Below are 17,436 nucleotides of genomic sequence, written 5' to 3'. Positions count from 1 at the left end.
GTTGTCCAGCCTCATGAGGACAGATGTTCCTACTGTAAGGTGGTGAAACGCTTGGAGAGCCTGGAAGGCTGCCCGAAGCTCCAGGATATTTAAGACCTCCCTGTGTGACCGAGAGTTCCATCTGCCCTGGGCTATCTCCGATAGGCAGTGAGCACCCCAACCTGTGTTGCTGGCATCCGTGGTTATCGTGACCCAAGAGATGGGAAAGATGGAATGGCAATTTAGCAGATTCTTCTTCTGTAACCACCACAGGAGACTCTCCCCCACATCACTGGAGATATCCAAATGAGATGATCCATGTTGCCTGGGCTCCATTGTCGAAGAAAACCTGTCTGAAACGGACACATTCTCCATTGAGCCTTTTCACCATAGGTGTCGCAGCCACCATGGTACCTATTATCTTGAGGCACTGCGAGGCCTGGAGATGGGATGATGACATGGCCCGCTGTACTCTGTCCCTGATGACCGGGATTTTTTCTAGAGGCAAGGAAATGGTGCCCTTGGCTGTATTGAATTGTGCCCCGAGAAAGATAAGCGCCTGTGTGGGCTCCAGATGGCTCTTTTCCAAGTTTAGTAACCAGCCTAACTCGAGAAGAGTCATAGTGACCAGGCCTCTGTGTATCAGGAGTTGCTCTCGATCTTGCGACAGAACGAGTAAGTTGTCGAGATAATGGTAAGACGAACACCCTTGGTTCTGATCAGGGCTACCACAGCCAATAAGAGTTTTGAAAATACTGGAGGAGATGTTGTGAGCCCGATTGGGAGACATGTAAACTGAAGATGGTTTTGATCTACAGCAATCCGCAGGTATTTCTGGAACTCTGTTGCTATTGGCACGTGGAAGTATGCATCCTTCAGGTCTATCGACACAAGCCAATCTCCTGGCTGAACTACCTGGCGGATTGTAAATAGCGTCTCCATTTTGAACCTCTCTTTTCTTAGAAAAGAGTTTAGATGTGTGAGGTCTATGACCGGTCTCCAAGAGCTGTTCTTCTTCATGACTAAGAAGAGTGAAGAATAGAGGCCTTGAAATTTTTCCTTGACCAGTACTGGAACTACTGTGCCCTGAACCACCAGCGCATTTACGTAAGCCAGAAGGATTTGTCTTTTTTCTTCTGAACGTGGAATAGATGTGGGAACAAATCTGAGGATAGGTGGACTGCAGAATGTCCAAGTGTGGCCTGAGGAGATTGTCCTGTCGAGCCAAAAGTCTTTTATCGAGGCTGCCCAGATGTGTCAAAACCAGAGAAGGCGAGCACCGACTTGATCCATCTGAACAGGCCCAATATCAAAAAGACTTAGCCGCTTCCTGGCTACTGGAAGAGGCCCCTTTGGAAGCCTTTTGGTTTGAAGATGGATTTCTTCTCCATGTTTTCTGGAATTCACGTCCAGGTCTGTAACTTCGAGCATCCTTCGCCGGATCTGAAGATTGCCTGGACTGTGTCCTTCTCTGACCCAGCAGGCAGCGATCCTGCGGAAGGAACCCCAACTTACCGCCCGTGGCCCGAGAAATAGCGCTCTCCAGTTTATTTCCAAACAAGGAAGACCCTTCAAATGGAATACGGCACCAGGCCTGCTTAGAAGAAGGATCAGCTAGCCAGGGTCGAAGCCACAGTGCTCGCTTAGCCATCACTAAAGAGAGCATGACCCGAGCCACCAGACGTATAATATCTAGGGAAGCCTGCCCCAGAAAAGAAGCCGCCAGCCTAAGATCATTAACTGCTGAAGACCTGACCACTTCTTCTGAAACAGACCTTAGATCCAAATCTAATTCTATCGTCCAGGCCTCCATGGCCTTGGACAAGGTCGCAATGGCTAGGGCTGGCTTACATGCCATTCCAGCAGACATATAGATCTTCTTAAGGTCAGTGTCAATCATTCTTTCAAGCCCATCTTTAAAAGACACTGTGTCTTCAAGTGGAAGAGTGACGTGCCTCACTAATCTCATGAGGGTTCCGTCCACTAGGGGCGCTGACTCCAGGTGTTTCACATCCTCACTTTTGAACGGGTACATCCTGGCGATTTTAGATACCAGAGAATTTTTCCTTTCTGCACAGCCCCATTCATCCGAGATAATTTCGCCCAGCTCACCTAAAAAGGGAAAATGATAGCGCTCTTTCTTAAGGTGCTTGAAGTACCTTCTCTGTTTAGATGGTGACTCCACTGGCTCCTCCCACTTCAGGGCTTCCTTGACTGCCTTAATCAGGGTGGGCACCAAGGCAAAATCAAAGCCTGTGCCAGGAGTATCTGATTCTGCTTCACTATCCAAGAAGTTGAAGCCGGAAAGGCTCGGCTGGGAAGGGCCGGGAGCACAGGGACTATCCCTAACAGGGATGTCTGCCAGGCCAGCCGAGGGGCTACGGGTGCAGTCAACTTCCAAGTTTTGCAAAGATTCCTGGACTGCCCATCTAACCAGGGTTTCTACCTGCTGGTTATTGCCCCCCCCCCTCTTTCTTTTGAGGCTTGAGCGAAACAGGAATTGCATAGTGACTTGTCGTCAGGGACACGTGCTCCACATCCCCAGCAGGATCTTCTGTCAGAGCGTCTGTGTACTGACGCAGCTCTAGAGCCTTCTCTGTGATGTCTGGAAGAGGACCTGTGGTGACTAGCGCCAGGAGAGGTGTGAAGATGTTGCGACCTGGGAAGGTCCTTATCCTCACGTGCTTTATGTAGTCTATCAGACCTAGAAGAGCTAAGAGAAAGGGAAGGATTACCCACACTGCTCCAATACTCAAACCATAGGGAGAGGTAAAGAGAGCCACTCTTACCTGTTGATTAAGGGTTGGTCACTGGGGGGCGGTGAAGCATCCATACTGCTCTAACAGGAAGACTGAAATAAACACAAGTATAAGGAAGTGCTGCACACATCACACTGCTCAAAGATATCCTGCAAGATAAATGCTTACCACTAGCAGAGACCAGACAGACACAGGGAAACCGCCGCATATGCCCACAGTACATTCCCAATGTGATCTGCTTTGACAGCAATTTAAATCTGCCGCCAGATGATGATGTCACCGCCCCCCATGACCGACAGCACTCGTTGAGTCATTCTACTGTACCTGCGCCGCCCCAGATACACATCGGTGACCCGGAAGCTGGGACACAGGAAGAGCCAGGAGCCGTGAGATGGAAAGCACCAGCGTTCCAAGCACACCACCCAGCCGCACTGGCATACAGGGAGAAAACAATACAATAAAAAACGGCTGCCATACAATACCAAGCACGCACAGAGAACCACGGTCAAACTTGGGCATGAAAAACCTCCGGCACATCGATTCAGGGTGTATTAATGGGCCTCCTGCTAGTAGCCAGGATGCATGGCCGGATCCAGCTTGCCTGCCAGTGGCCAGGCTTTAAGCTTCTCCATTGCATGATATTGCACACCCGTGTCCTACCCCGCTAGTAGCTAGGGCGTACTGGACTCTTCAGGAACTCCGCCTGGAATCAATCGTGTAAACCACCAGGATTAGACCGAAAATCTTCATGAGGTAAGACTTGATATCCACCCAACAGGAGGAGGACAAAAAAGGAACATGGTTTCTGGGGCAGAGCAAAATTTATGGGAGTGGGGTCCTATGAGGTAGGGGGAGGCGGGACTAACCCACACGTAGGCTGCCATGGAGTCTGTCAGGAAAGAGAATTCATCTCCAAATACGGAAGGGTTTCTTCACAGTAAGAGCTGTAAATATGTGGAATAGACTCCCTCAAGAGCTGCTTCTGGCCAGCTCAGTAACTTGTTTTAGGAACGGCCTGGATTCTTTCCTAGATACACATAATATAACTGGACATTTATAGGGAATATCCGATTGCCTCTTGGGGGATCAGGAAGGAATTTTTTCCCCTGCTGGAGCAAATTGCATCATGCTTTATTGTTTTTTTTTTGCCTTCCTCTGGATAAACTGTGGATATAGGATTGTATACAGTATATAGGATTATATATATATATATATTTATATATACCCTATATTGAACGTGAAGGCCTGGCTCGCGGTCTCTGCTCTAATTCATCTCAAAGGTGTTCTATTGGGTTGAGGTAAGAACTCTGTGCAGGCCATTTAAGTTCCTCCACCCATGTCTTTTTGGACCTTGCTTTGTGCACTGGTGTGCAGCCATGTTGGAAAAGGAAGGACCATCCCCAAACTGTTCACACAAAGTTGGGAGCATGAAATTGTCTAAAATGCCGTAAGAGTTCCTTTCACTGAAACTAAATTCCCAAGCCAAACCCCTGAAAAACAACCCCACACCATAAACCCCCCTCCAAAGGATTTGGACCAGCGCACAAAGCAAGGTCCATAAAGACATAGATGAGTGAGTTTGGGGTGGAGGAACTTGACTGGCCTGCACAGAGTCCTGACCTCAACCCAATAGAACACCTTTAAGATGAATTAGAGCTGAGACTGCGAGCCAGTATTGAATCCTAAGGACTAAGACTGGAGTGCCATTAAAGTTTAATGTGCGTGTAAAGGCAAGCATCCCAATACTTTATTCCTTTTTAGGTTAACTAGATGGTCTTTTTTCAGCAAGGCTAAATATGAAACCATATGTAACTATGAGACTGTTTTTAGTTTAATGAAAAGTAGAAAACAGAAAACAGACGTTGGACAGAGTTTGGCAGGTATTATTTATGGATATCAGTTGGCAGAGAATAAGTTAAAACTGCCCTTGATCTCAAATCTAGCTAATCAGTTTACTAATTTCTAGTCACATAATTTTGATAATAAATATGTTTTTTTTTTTTTTTTTTTTGGGCTAAAGAGATAACACCAGTAATATAAGGTGAATTGACAAGGACAACATTAACTTAATATTACACAATTTTAGTAATGGATACATTTTGAATATACTCACAAATAAACACAGACACATACAAAAATGTACTGCTGTTTTTACCTGGCTCATAATAATCAATAATAGAAACAAAAGCATCCTGAGTGTAGCCAACCTTTGAATTACGGGTAGCAGGTATATCCACGCACACTTCTGTTTGATTAATCTAAGATAAAACACATAATGTAGGTAATGAAGTAAATACTAACATGGTTAAATATTAACACTATGCATGAAATATTTGATAAAGACAGTACATTCATATCAACATAAAGGAACCCTATACTGAAAAAAATATGTAGGCTTCCATTTTTGTGCACTCCCACTGAAAATATTTTTGCCTAGCCATCTCTGGCTTCAATATTTTTTGAGTCACTAAAAAGCACGTAGTAAGTAATATTAAATAGTAAAGTCAGAGCTTCTCATAAATGTGTTTTTAGACTGAAGCCAGCAATAAAATACAAAGGATGCAAAATGGTGTATATCCCCCAAAACTTTGACCACTAGCTATAATGTCTATTTTAATTCTGATCCCCTCCTTCAAATCAACTTCCAGTTTCACATATAAATGTACAGTATATAAAAATGGGGAGTAAAGTAAAAATTTGGGTATGATAGATGAAGAAAAAGATAAAATACTATTGTTTTAATATAAAAAAAATACCTATTACCTGTCATATACTGTACAAAAGATTTCATAGTTATAATAATTCTCCCCTGGAGAATCTTGTTACTGGAGTTGGTAAAAATTCATCAACTATGGCGATATATATATATAATAAATACAGTCAGGTCCATAAATATTGGGACATCGACACAATTCTAATCTTTTTGGTTCTATACACCACCACAATGGATTTGAAATGAAACAAACAAGATGTGCTTTAACTGCAGACTTTCAGCTTTAATTTGAGGGTATTTACATCCAAATCTTCCCATCACTCTGATACAAGTTGATCTTGGTCTCATTTGTCCATAGGATGTTGGACCTGACTGTATATTACACATCAAATACAGCATATATTGATTAAGAATAATACCAAAAAACGGTTGTTGATGAAGCCAGTTATGTATCCATGGATACTTTGTATGCAGTAGAATTTAAAAAAGTTATTGCAACCAAAGTGTGGACTGTGTATAGATGGCTCATATCATCAAGAAATATTATCTCAAATTCAGCACATATAATAAATTGCTGGCAATAGTAAATGGCTGCTGTTTGAAATAGCTCCTTTAGCTTTCAATTCTCATGCCAGGCTGTATATTAGTGTACATAACAGCATTGCTGTAACCTCCACACACTCGTGCAGATACTTCAAGATGAAACATGTTCTGTATATGCAAACTCACTTTCAAAAGGATTGCCAATAATGTACAATATGGGTACTAGTTTCTCCATACATATATGGATATACTGTGTATCATAGCTTGGTATAGTTCATGATTCGAGTCCATCAGAAAAAAATAATAACCAGCTTTGCCATGTACCTTGCTGTATCTGGTATCTCCTTCAGTTTTGTGCCTATATGGTGGTACATATAGTTCATACAGCCTCCAAATTCCACAATGGTGCAGACCAACCAGAGGAATAGGAACAAGCTCACCAACACTGTAGATAAAGAAGTGTTGTGCCAGAAACAATAACATCCATATTTTTTTGTATGGAATTCTTTTTTTTTAAAAAAAATGTGTTAAAAAAAAACAGTTTTAAAGATCTAAACACATGCTGTACATATAGGAATAGTCATTCCACTTACATTATCAAAATAAATATTGACTTTGCCATCCATAGTTTCTTCTATCTTCTTAATGGGATATCTCCTTGATACACCTTCTGAAGCTAGTTTGAAGCCACTAAGCAAGTCCACTTGCATAATAGCCATCCCGGTTTGAGCTGAGGTCTCTGTTTCAAGGTAGCTATTATAGTGGGTCAAAAATAAACAGATGAGGTTATTCAGGTTTGTGGGAAGTAATGAGTATCATACTGTACTACTAGGTTAAAATGTAAGCAGCATGTAAAAAGCTAAATTTGCATTATTTTCAGTCATTTAGAGTCTTTTTTCTGTACTCTGCATTATTAATTATTTTTCTTTCATACTTCAATTACACAAAACTGGCTCATAAAAGTAGTCAAGTAAAAAGAATTATTTATTTAGACAGCTGTGGCTTAACTAATATTATAACTAAAAACTATGACCATTACCATGGTCAATGGTAATTCAAAATGGATTACTTTTTATTAGTGGTGCAACTAATGACTGTAAGTTATTAAGCAAAATGTTTTGGTATTCATACCAGTTATCAGCGCCATGGTCTGGTATAGCTGCCCACCTTCTGGTCCTGCCAGTAACACCCTTACTGTCCAAGGGCTACAAAGCTTACTCATTGTACCGTATCTATTGAGAAGCAGCGTTGTCATTCTTGAACAGAAAATGTACTACACAACACCTAACCAGCACCTCATTTCCATGGCATGAAGAGATGGGGGAAGGATGTGTTCTGTGGTTTACTGAAAGAACTGGGAACAATGCTAACTGATAAAAGCACAGCAGAGACAGAGAGAACTGGAAGTTAGAAGCTCACACTAGATTTCTGACAGGATTAACTGGTGCTTTTTGCACTTATTTAGGTGGAGTTCCACCCAGAAGTTGAACTTCCGCTGATCTGCTTCCTCCCGCATTTGGCATCTTTTAAGGGGGAGGGGGGAACGGTTACCTGGTTTTGACAGGTACACTTCCCGGAGACAGCGCCACCGTGCCGTCCCTCGGAAGTTCAGCCTCCTTCCTAGCAGCCGGGCCAATTAGAAAGTGCAACGCGAAAGGCTTCACTGCCAGTTTTCCCTACAATGTATAACGGCGGCAGTACCCAGCAGCCGATCACAAAATCAGATTGGGGTGCTGACATCGCTGGCTCCCTGGACAGGTAAGTGTCTAAATATTAAAAGTCAGCAGTTACAGTATTTGTAGCTGCTGACTTTAATTTTTTTTTTCCCCAGCTGGAACACCACTTTAAACAAATACAACACATTTCTTTCACTGCTATATTTAACAGACCAAAAGAAAGCAAAAAGGGGAAGTTAATTGTTAGGGTTTAAATTTACTTTAAGCAAGAATAACAGGGACTGCTTTATCAATCTGCAAGGAAAGGAAGATGAGAAATTAAAGGTATAAATGTTTACTCTGTGAAACAAGTTTTGTTTAAACCTAAATTAGTTATCATGGTTATCTTGTGCAGTATAAAAAAAAAACTATGTAAATGTTATCATGTCTGCCTTGTGACAAATGTGAATAAATGTACACTGCACTGCCAATAATATGTGGGGCCTCAACCTGCACAGAGATTTTCCAGATCGCGGGACCACAATCTAAGTGCCAGCAAAGTAATCCTCATTTGGGCTCTGATCTCTCCACAGTTAACCCCCTGCATACACAAATCACTGCTAAACACGACCGTTCACAATAATCACTGTAACAAGTTTAACAGTTAAGAAATTATCTGCTGTTACACAGGCAGAACTATTTCAGAGATTTACACTATAGTAACACTCTTCAGAGAGACAGGAACGCTTTCAATTCTACTGTAGCTTGGGTGTCCATTTATGAATCCTGATTATCACAGCTGATCTCTCATTTGTGCTAGTTTATGTAGCTGAGATAAGGAGTGGAAAACTCTTTTTTATGTCATTACCTGGTCTTTTGAAAATTGGTTTCACTTTTTAAACTAGAGAAGGTAGGATAAACCTATGCGCTGACCATCAACCAGGTGTAGTAAAAGAATAAAAGAAGTATATAATAAATTATATAGAGTAAAAGTGACTAAAAAATGGGGCCCAGAGATTAGCAGCCAATTCCTAGCAGTGTCTCCACAAACATAAAGGAAAATTAAAATAATAAATAGAACCGGCACTCAATCAACCCCAATAAGTATAAAAATCCCAAGAATAAATATGAATACACATCTTAGAACAATACTAAACAAAGCAACAGCAAGTCAATGTAAATAAAGTGATATAGTGGTGTGCACAGTGACAATAAGTGCAAAAATACCACAATAAAAATAAGCAGCAATATAAATGAGTAGAAATAAATAGATGAAATAAATATCATAAGAAAATGATGAATAATAACAAGAGATGTGGTAAGGTGCATAGTGCAAAAAAGTGCATAAATAACCACAATAATATAAGTGATGAAAAAATCACTAAGAAGAGATAAAGTATAGTGAGAGTGAACTTAACCACTTGCCAACCAGTCACGTTGACTGTACTGAGGCAAAGTGGTTAGTTATCGTGCAGCGACGTAGGCCTACGTCGCTGGACCCCTCCTATTTTGGGCGGCGCGTACGCCGCCGGAGGCTCGCTCCCGCTGTATTCAGTCACAGCAGGAGTCGGGCCAGGGGAGTAGCGGCGGTGATCACCGCCGCTCTTCCCCGATCGTTGCAAGCTTGTGGGCGGGACCCAGTATTCCCCGATTGTTGCAAGCTTGTGGGCGGGACCCAGTATTAAATATCCAGAAAGGAGGAAAGGCACATGGATATCTGAGATTGCAACGTAGTGTATTAACTTGAAAGTTCCAACAACATAGAGTCTATGTGGAAGCACCAAACTGGTAATAACACAAAAAGTGAGCTATGCAGTCCTTGCAGAGAGTAATACTTGAATGCTGACAACTTCTGGCAGAGGTGGTAGCTTGCAGGAAGTGAGGCACTGGAGCCTCTACCTATGCTAGGCACACTCTACCTGACCAGCGGGTTCCTGTGCTTGTCTTAACCAAATGCAAAATGTGCACCAACTGCAGTGAACCGGTACTTTTGAAAAGGATGGTCCTTACTAAAGATGGCTGCGGTAGCAGCTGCCCACTTGGTGACAGAGGCCTAGGAGGAATGTAAGTTCCTCTTGTCCCCCACTCTCTCTGCATGGCAGCTGCTGGCAATGCCACCTGTGCATGGAGGCCAAAATACACATGACTACACTCCCCCCCACATGACAGATGCTGTCCTCTGCATCGACAACCATACAACATGAATAAAATAGTGAAAACAGCATGGTCACAAACGGTACACAAACAATAGTGAAACAAAATTCAGTTATACAACATAGTCTGCATATGTGGCCGGTAACTGCCCCCAGTTTGACTGAATAGGGCAACAGCTCTCGCCGCGACCTTCAAGCTCATTATCAGAATTGTCATTTTCTGGGGTTTGCTTGGGAACCTCAGGTTCTTGGGAGTTATCATGGGTGGGCTTAGCACCCTCACCTGGGTACTCATTTAAGTCTTTAAAGCAGTCCACAGACCCATCAGAACACTCAGGACTTTCCCACTCTTCACCAGGATAATCTCCCAGAGAATCTGCAAAAGCTTCATCTTCAGAATTAGTGGAGTCCATAAGGGCCTCTTCTAGAGGTGGTAAATACTGGAACTTCCTGGACAGGAGGGAGATCCGTAGAGTCAGGATCCCTCAGATCCACAATGGGCCTGATGGGATAGTCTCTGTCCAGCACACAATAGGTTCCAACAGAGGTGTTGCCTGTTGGCTTCGGGGCCTTCAGACACCACATTGTATAAGGGAAAGGTGGAAAATGGTCACTTTTCCACCCTATACAGGGTGATCTCCCAGCGGGGCTTAAGCTTGCCTTCCCTTTCAAATTTTTCACCCTCTCATGCCCATCTTGCTCTTGTGCAAGTACTATGCCTAGGCCTTACAGGCTGCCATCGATGTATACTCTGAAGGGCTTTGAGTAGTCCATATAGGCTAAAAAGGGGTGCTACTTGTGGTTCATGCCATTGGGTTCGGATGGGAGGTGACTGCTCCCCTTTTTAAGGAGGAGGTTGCCCATTTAGCAGTTGGGTGAGCGGTCCAGCAATATGGGTAAATTAAGGGATGAACCCTCTGTAGTACCACACCAGCCCAAGAAAGGAATACAGCTCCATGCACATCTTTGAGGCATACCACTCTTGGACAGCTTGAACTTTGGTGGGGTCTGGGGAGACTCCCTTGGCTTCCACAACATGCCCCAGTTGCCGCTGCAGGTGCCAATTGCTGGGTTTCTGTTTTAACCCCTACTGAGAAAGACATTTAAACACCTTAGTCTTTGGAAGGTGCTGGAAGCATTGCTCAGCCCAAAAGGCTTGCAATTGTACTTGTACAGTTCCAGCAGGGTTATGAAGGCTGCCTTTTTCCTGCCCTATTCTTGTTCTGGTACCTGCCAGTACCTGTTGACTAGGTCCTAGGGGGAAAAGCAATGGGCTTGGACCAATCCCATGAGTGACTCCTCTATTCGAAGGCAGTGGATAGGTGTACCAGGGGGTACAGGTGTTGAGTTTGCGATAGTCTACACAGAATCATAAACTGCCATCTTTTTTGTGGACACGGACCAGATTATTCCACTTTGCAGCATATTGCGGATCAAGTCCTTGACATAAAACTGATACCTCTCCCAATTGGGAGGAGTACTTCCCAAGTGTAGGGGGTTGTTTATGGCATTGGTAAACCCATATTCTTCAGGACCGCTTGCAAAGACTAACCAGTGTTTTTCAAGCAGTTGATGAAGAGGCACTGCTGCTGGATCAGTGGCTATTTCTGGAAGGGGATGGCTAGCTGGTCCAGCAACTGTTGGCACTGGTCGATATCCAAGGAGGTCATGGCAGGTTGCAGTGGGACAGATAGCTTCAACCACCAATTGGGCCTCACAATGCAATGCTTGTGTATGACATTAAAATCTCAGTGGATCTTGCATTTTGGTTGGAGAACGGGCAGTTCTGAGGTTGATGAGCTGAACCAACACTCTGCCCCAATGTATTTTGGACATAGTGTGGGCTGTTTATCAATCTCCCGAACCCTGAAGGCAATACCATGACTTTAGCCCCTTGTAGTTTCTTGTGAGCCCCGAAAGGCAGGGACCAAAAGACTTCTTGAATGGGGGCCAGTAGTATCCTCTGCTTCGGAGGCATGTTTGCCATTTTGCTACCCGGTGGTAGGCTTCATTGGTCCATAATAAATTGAGCCATATCACCAGCAAGCCACAACCCTGTTTGGGCTCACTCAGCTGTTCAACCTCCGCCAGCAAGCAGGGAAAATCCCAACTCATCAGGATGTTCATGCCCAGGGTTATGAATACTGAAGGGACCAGCTGCCTGTTCACTAAGACAGTTACTACAGGGCCTGGGCCAACCATTGCCTCTTATCTTGTGGGACCTTGTGTGTAGTTCCTCAAGAACTACACACATCCAAATCCAGCTTTAAACTTCTCCACAACAGTATCTCGGACCTGCCTGGTGTGTTCCTTGTTCTTCATGACGCTCTCTGCGCTTTAAACGGACCTCTGAGACTATCACAGTGCAGGTGCATTTATACGGAGACTTGACACACAGGTGGATTCTATTTATCATCATTAGACATTTAGGTCAACATCGGATCATTCAGAGATCCTCACTGAACTTCTGGAGAGAGTTTGCTGCACTGAAAGTAAAGGGGCTGAATAATTTTGCACGCCAAATTTTTCAGTTTTTTATTTGTTAAAAAAGTTTGAAACATCCAATAAATTTCGTTCCGCTTCATGATTGTGTCCCACTTGTTGTTGATTCTTCACAAAAAATTACAGTTTTATATCTTTATGTTTGAAGCCTGAAATGTGGCAAAAGGTCGAAAAGTTCAACCTAAGCTAAGTGTCTAAGCTTTAGTTGCAACAGCTTTTTGTGCACTTTCTAGAGGACATCACAGATCATTCTCCCCACCACTCGCAAGGGTTAAGGAGTAGGAAGAGGAAGTGTTGAAATTTTTCATAATATTCCAGCAGACCTTCCCATATTGTCAGTTTTCTAAATGTAGTCAGCGTTTGATTATACCATTTGCTACAATCTGATATCATGCAATTTGTTTTGCAGCATACAACTAATAGAGACTCAATATTAACCACTTAAGCCCCGGAGGATTTGGCTGCTAAACGACCAGGGGGTATTTTGCGATTCGGCACTGCGTGACTTTAACGGACAATTGCGCGGTCGTGCGACGCTGTACCTAAACGATTTTGGCGTCCTTTTTTTCCCACAAACAGAGCTTTATTTTGGTGGTATTTGATCACCTGTGCGATTTTTTGATCACGCGCTATAAACAAAAAAAGAGCGTCAATTTTGCAAAAATAACAATATTTTTCACATTTTTTTATATGAAATTCCCCCCAAAAAAAATGTAAAAATCAAAATTTTTTAACATTTTCGGCCAATTTGTTTTATGCTACCTATGTTTGGTAAAAAAAATCGCAAAAAGCGTATTTTTATTGGTTTGCGCAAAAGTTATCGCGTTTACTAACAAAGGGAAAGATTTTTGTCATTTTTGTTGTTTTTTTTTTTAACGCGTAATGGCGGCGATCTGCGATTTTTTTTGCGGTACTGCGACATTGGGGCGGACAGATCGGACCCTTGACTGACATTTTTGACACTTTTGGGGTTACCAGTGACATTTCTACAGTAATCAGTGCTATACATATGCACTGTCACTGTAAAAATACACTGGTAGTGAAGGGGTTAACTTTATTTGGGAGGGAGGGGCTGTGTGTGTCCCTAGGGGCGTGCTTTCTACTGTGATTGGCTGTGGCTTGAGCTGTAAGGACACTGATCAACGGATCTACATACTAGATCCGTGTGATCAGTGTCTTTACACTGAGGAGAATGACAGGCAGCTTGTTTACACAAGCTGCCTGACTTTCTCCCTCTCCCCCGCCGATCGCAGAGTGGCCGGCGGACATCGGGTCCGCCAGTCACACGCGCGGGGGGGTCCGTGACCGCGCGGGAGCGGGAGCGCGCCGCCGGCGGCACGCGCTCGCTCCCCAGACCCTCCCAGGCTAGTGACGTACCGCTACGTCACTCTGCCTGTGAGGGGCTGACTGCCGCAGTATATAGTCGTGCGGCGGTCGGCAAGCGGTTAAATACCTCAGATGTCCAGACCCCACAGGAGGTGGAATCAGTGGCGGCTGGTGCTCTATGGGCTGGGGGGGGGGCGTCAGACCGACCGCACCATACCCCCCCCAGGACCACACCAGGCTGCACACCATACCCCCCTAGACCACAGGGGGACAGGAGAGGACAGAGAGGATGGATGGATGGACAGAGAGGACCCCCCCCCTCACTCAGCCTGCCTGGATGCAGCAGCATCTCCTCCCTCCTCCTCCATGCCCAATGGCATGGCTTCTCCTTTCAGCCAATCAGGAAACGGGTCTCAAAACCTGCTTCATGATTGGTCAGGAGGAGGATCCATGTGGCAATAGCGAATTTTCATTCGCTATTGTCACACAACTGGGTGGGCTCCGGGCGCTCTGCCCCACCTTTTTTTTTTAGCCTGTGAAAGCCTCTGGCTCTAATTACATGGGTAAAAAAAAAAAAAAGCCCCATTGAACTCCATGCGTCCGGCGCCTTGCATGTAGATTAGGGGGCCAGACGCATAGATAGGGGGGCAGCGCCCCTGCGCCCCGTATGACCAGCCGCCACTGGGTGTAATGCATCTCTTCCACCTCTTGTACATGATATCAAAGTCATATTCAGTATCAGAATACTTGTGAGATATTGATACCTTCAGATAAATGCTTGTTGTTATCATATCAGATTTTATGATGTGTGTAGATTTTGGCTATCAGGCCATCAGTGTAGCTCAAAATTATTGTTTTTGACATCAATTAAACCTGTGCTAGAGGTTTTATTGCCTGCCATGTACCTATTAATGGAATAAATTACCCTGTATCTGGAGTGTGACAAAAAACTGGAATGTTACTAAAACATTTAGGATATGCTTATCCCAATTCTTAGGGTTTCAGTGCGACCATATAAAGCTTGGTATGCACATACTGAAACTGGGCCGGTTAACCACTTAAGCCCCGGAAGATTTTACCACCATTCCGACCAGGGGGTATTTTGCGATTCGGCACTGCGTGACTTTAACGGACAATTGCGCGGTCGTGCTACGCTGTACCTAAACGAATTTGGCGTCCTTTTTTTCCCACAAACAGAGCTTTCTTTTGGTGGTATTTGGTCACCTGTGCGATTTTTTGATCACGCGCTATAAACAAAAAAAGAGCGTCAATTTTGCAAAAATAACAATATTTTTCACATTTTTTTATATGAAATTCCCCCCAAAAAAAATGTAAAAATCAAAATTTTTTAACATATTCGGCCAATTTGTTTTATGCTACCTATGTTTGGTAAAAAAAAATTGCAAAAAGCGTATTTTGATTGGTTTGCGCAAAAGTTATCGCGTTTACTAACAAAGGGAAAGATTTTTGTCATTTTTGTTGTTTTTTTTTTTAACGCGTAATGGCGGCGATGTGTGATTTTTTTGCGGTACTGCGACATTGCGGCGGACAGATCGGACCCTTGACTGACATTTTTGACACTTTTGGGGTTACCAGTGACATTTCTACAGTAATCAGTGCTATATATATGCACTGTTACTGTAAAAATACACTGGTAGTGAAGGGGTTAACTTTATTTGGGAGGGAGGGGCTCTGTGTGTCCCTAGGGGCGTGCTTTCTACTGTGATTGGCTGTGGCTTCAGCTGTAAGGACACTGATCAACGGATCTACATAGTAGATCCATGTGATCAGTGTCTTTGCAGCGAGGAGAATGACAGGCAGCTTGTTTACACAAGCTGCCTGACATTCTCCCTCTCCCCCGCCGATCGGCGAGTGGCCGGCGGACATCGGGTCCGCTGGTCACACGCGCGGGGGGGGTCCGTGACCACGCGGGAGCGGGAGCGCGCCTCCGGGGGCGCGCGCTCGCTCGCTCCCTAGACCCTCACAAGCAAGCAACGTAGCCCTACGTTAGTTTGCCTGTGAGGGGCTGACCGCCGACGTAGATAGTCGTGCGGCGGTCGGCAAGTGGTTAAGAATGAATCGGGTGAATTTTGGTAACTAGGCACTGCTGTCTTTTCAACACAAACCAGTCTAATGACCAGCCTCTGTCGAACAGTCCTGCTGGAAAAACAGCATTCGATCAGCACATGCAGCTAATGGCTGCAGCACTGATCTGTGTATTTTGAAGGGGGTGGGGAATCCCCCCTGTCAAAATACAATAGCGCAGCGGGAGAGATCCCTGCATCCGCATCGCTTCTGCATTGTGGATGCAGGAATCTATGAGGTTTTTTTTTTTCATTCAACTCGCCGGTTGAATAAAAAAAAAAAACTATGCATGCATAATTTGCTTAACCACTTGCCAACCAGCCGCCGTAGATATACTGTGGCAGGTCGGCTCTGTTACACGAAACAACATACCTGTATGTTGTTTTGTATACCAGTTAGTGGGGGCACGCGCGCGCACCAATTGGCTAGAGGGGGAGCCAATAAGCGGGTCCGGCGGACGCGATGTCCGCTGGGCACCCGCGATGTCCGCAGGGCACCCGCGATCGCTCCCCATAGAGACAGAATGGCAATCTGCCGAAACATGGCACACAGCTGTTCTGTCAGTGATGAACACAGGGATCCTGTGTTCCTCCTATTTAGGAACACAGGTCTCTGTGTTCATCCAGCAAGTCCATCCCCCACACAGCTTGAAAGCATCCCCTAGGCACACATTTAACCCTTTGATCGCCCCTGCTGTTAACCCTTTCCTTGCCAGTGTCATTAGTACAGTAACAGTGCATATTTTTAGCACTGATTACTGTAGTATTGTCACTGGCCCCTCCAAAAGTGTCAAAAGTGTCAGTTAAGTGTCCAGTCTGTCCACCGCAAAGTCGCAGTCCCGCTAAAAAACGCTGTTTGTCGCCATTACTACTAAAAATAAATAAATAAAAATGACATAAATCTTTCCCCTAGTTTGTAGACGCAATAACTTTTGGGCAAACCAATCAATATACTTTTATTGTGATTTTTTTTACCAAAAATATGTAGCAACATACATATTGGCCTAAATTAATGAAAAAATGTATTTTTTAATTTTTTTATTGGGAATGTTTTATAGCAGAAAGTAAAAAATAAAAACTGCAGAAGTGATCAAATACCACCAAAAGAAAGCTCTATTTTTGGGGAAAAAAATGACATAGATTGTATTTGAGTACAGCGTCGCACGGTCGTGCAATTGTCAGTTAAATTAATGCAGTGCCATATCGCAAAAAATGGCCTGGTCATTAAAGGGGTAAAACCTTCCAGTCCTTAAATGGTTAAGTATTGATGACAACTTTGTAGATCTTATCGCTAACAGCCTTAATGACACTAATGTTTCAGTGCTCTGTTGTCGGATATTCTGTCAATGACATTCAATTATCTATTTAAAGATTTAGCCATTGACAAAGTCTGCATGGTAGGATTTACGGTCCTTTTGTAGCTCAGTGGACAGTTCTGTTTATTATCTGATTTGACAAGTCCTTCATCAGACCTCATTAGCATTAGGTGGCTAACATGATTATAAGAAATATGCACTTTTCAGAAGGATAAGAGCAATGTATTGGTTTAATAAAAAAAAGCTCTCTAAGAAGAATTAAAGCAGAACTAAACTTCTGAATGAACACCCCCTGCCCTTCTTACTCTACTCCTGACATCTTTAAAACCCCAGCTCGTTCACATATGGGCCACTGGTATCTAGGATCTGGCAGAGACTGGTGGCACACATGCTCGCATGTGCCGGG

At 43.9% G+C, this 17,436-nt stretch overlaps 1 protein-coding gene across 1 annotated transcript in view; it reads right to left on the bottom strand.

The window, feature by feature from the left end:
* The window catches only part of LOC309549497 (CD109 antigen-like), a 356,480-nt gene that overhangs the window by 11,782 nt on the left and 327,262 nt on the right, over positions 1-17,436 (bottom strand). Inside the window, exons 32-33 of the mRNA XM_082249831.1 lie at positions 6,588-6,747; positions 4,894-4,996 (exon numbers count right to left, since the gene is read on the bottom strand). Of these exons, the coding sequence (XP_082105957.1) occupies positions 4,894-4,996; positions 6,588-6,747 (263 nt within the window). The remainder of the gene's footprint in view (positions 1-4,893; positions 4,997-6,587; positions 6,748-17,436) is intronic.

This window comes from Pelophylax lessonae, assembly GCF_965119305.1.
Source record: "Pelophylax lessonae genome assembly, chromosome: 3".
NCBI lineage: Eukaryota > Metazoa > Chordata > Amphibia > Anura > Ranidae > Pelophylax > Pelophylax lessonae.
Note: the sequence above shows the minus strand (reverse complement) of the source record. Positions and strands in the feature narration are given on the sequence as shown.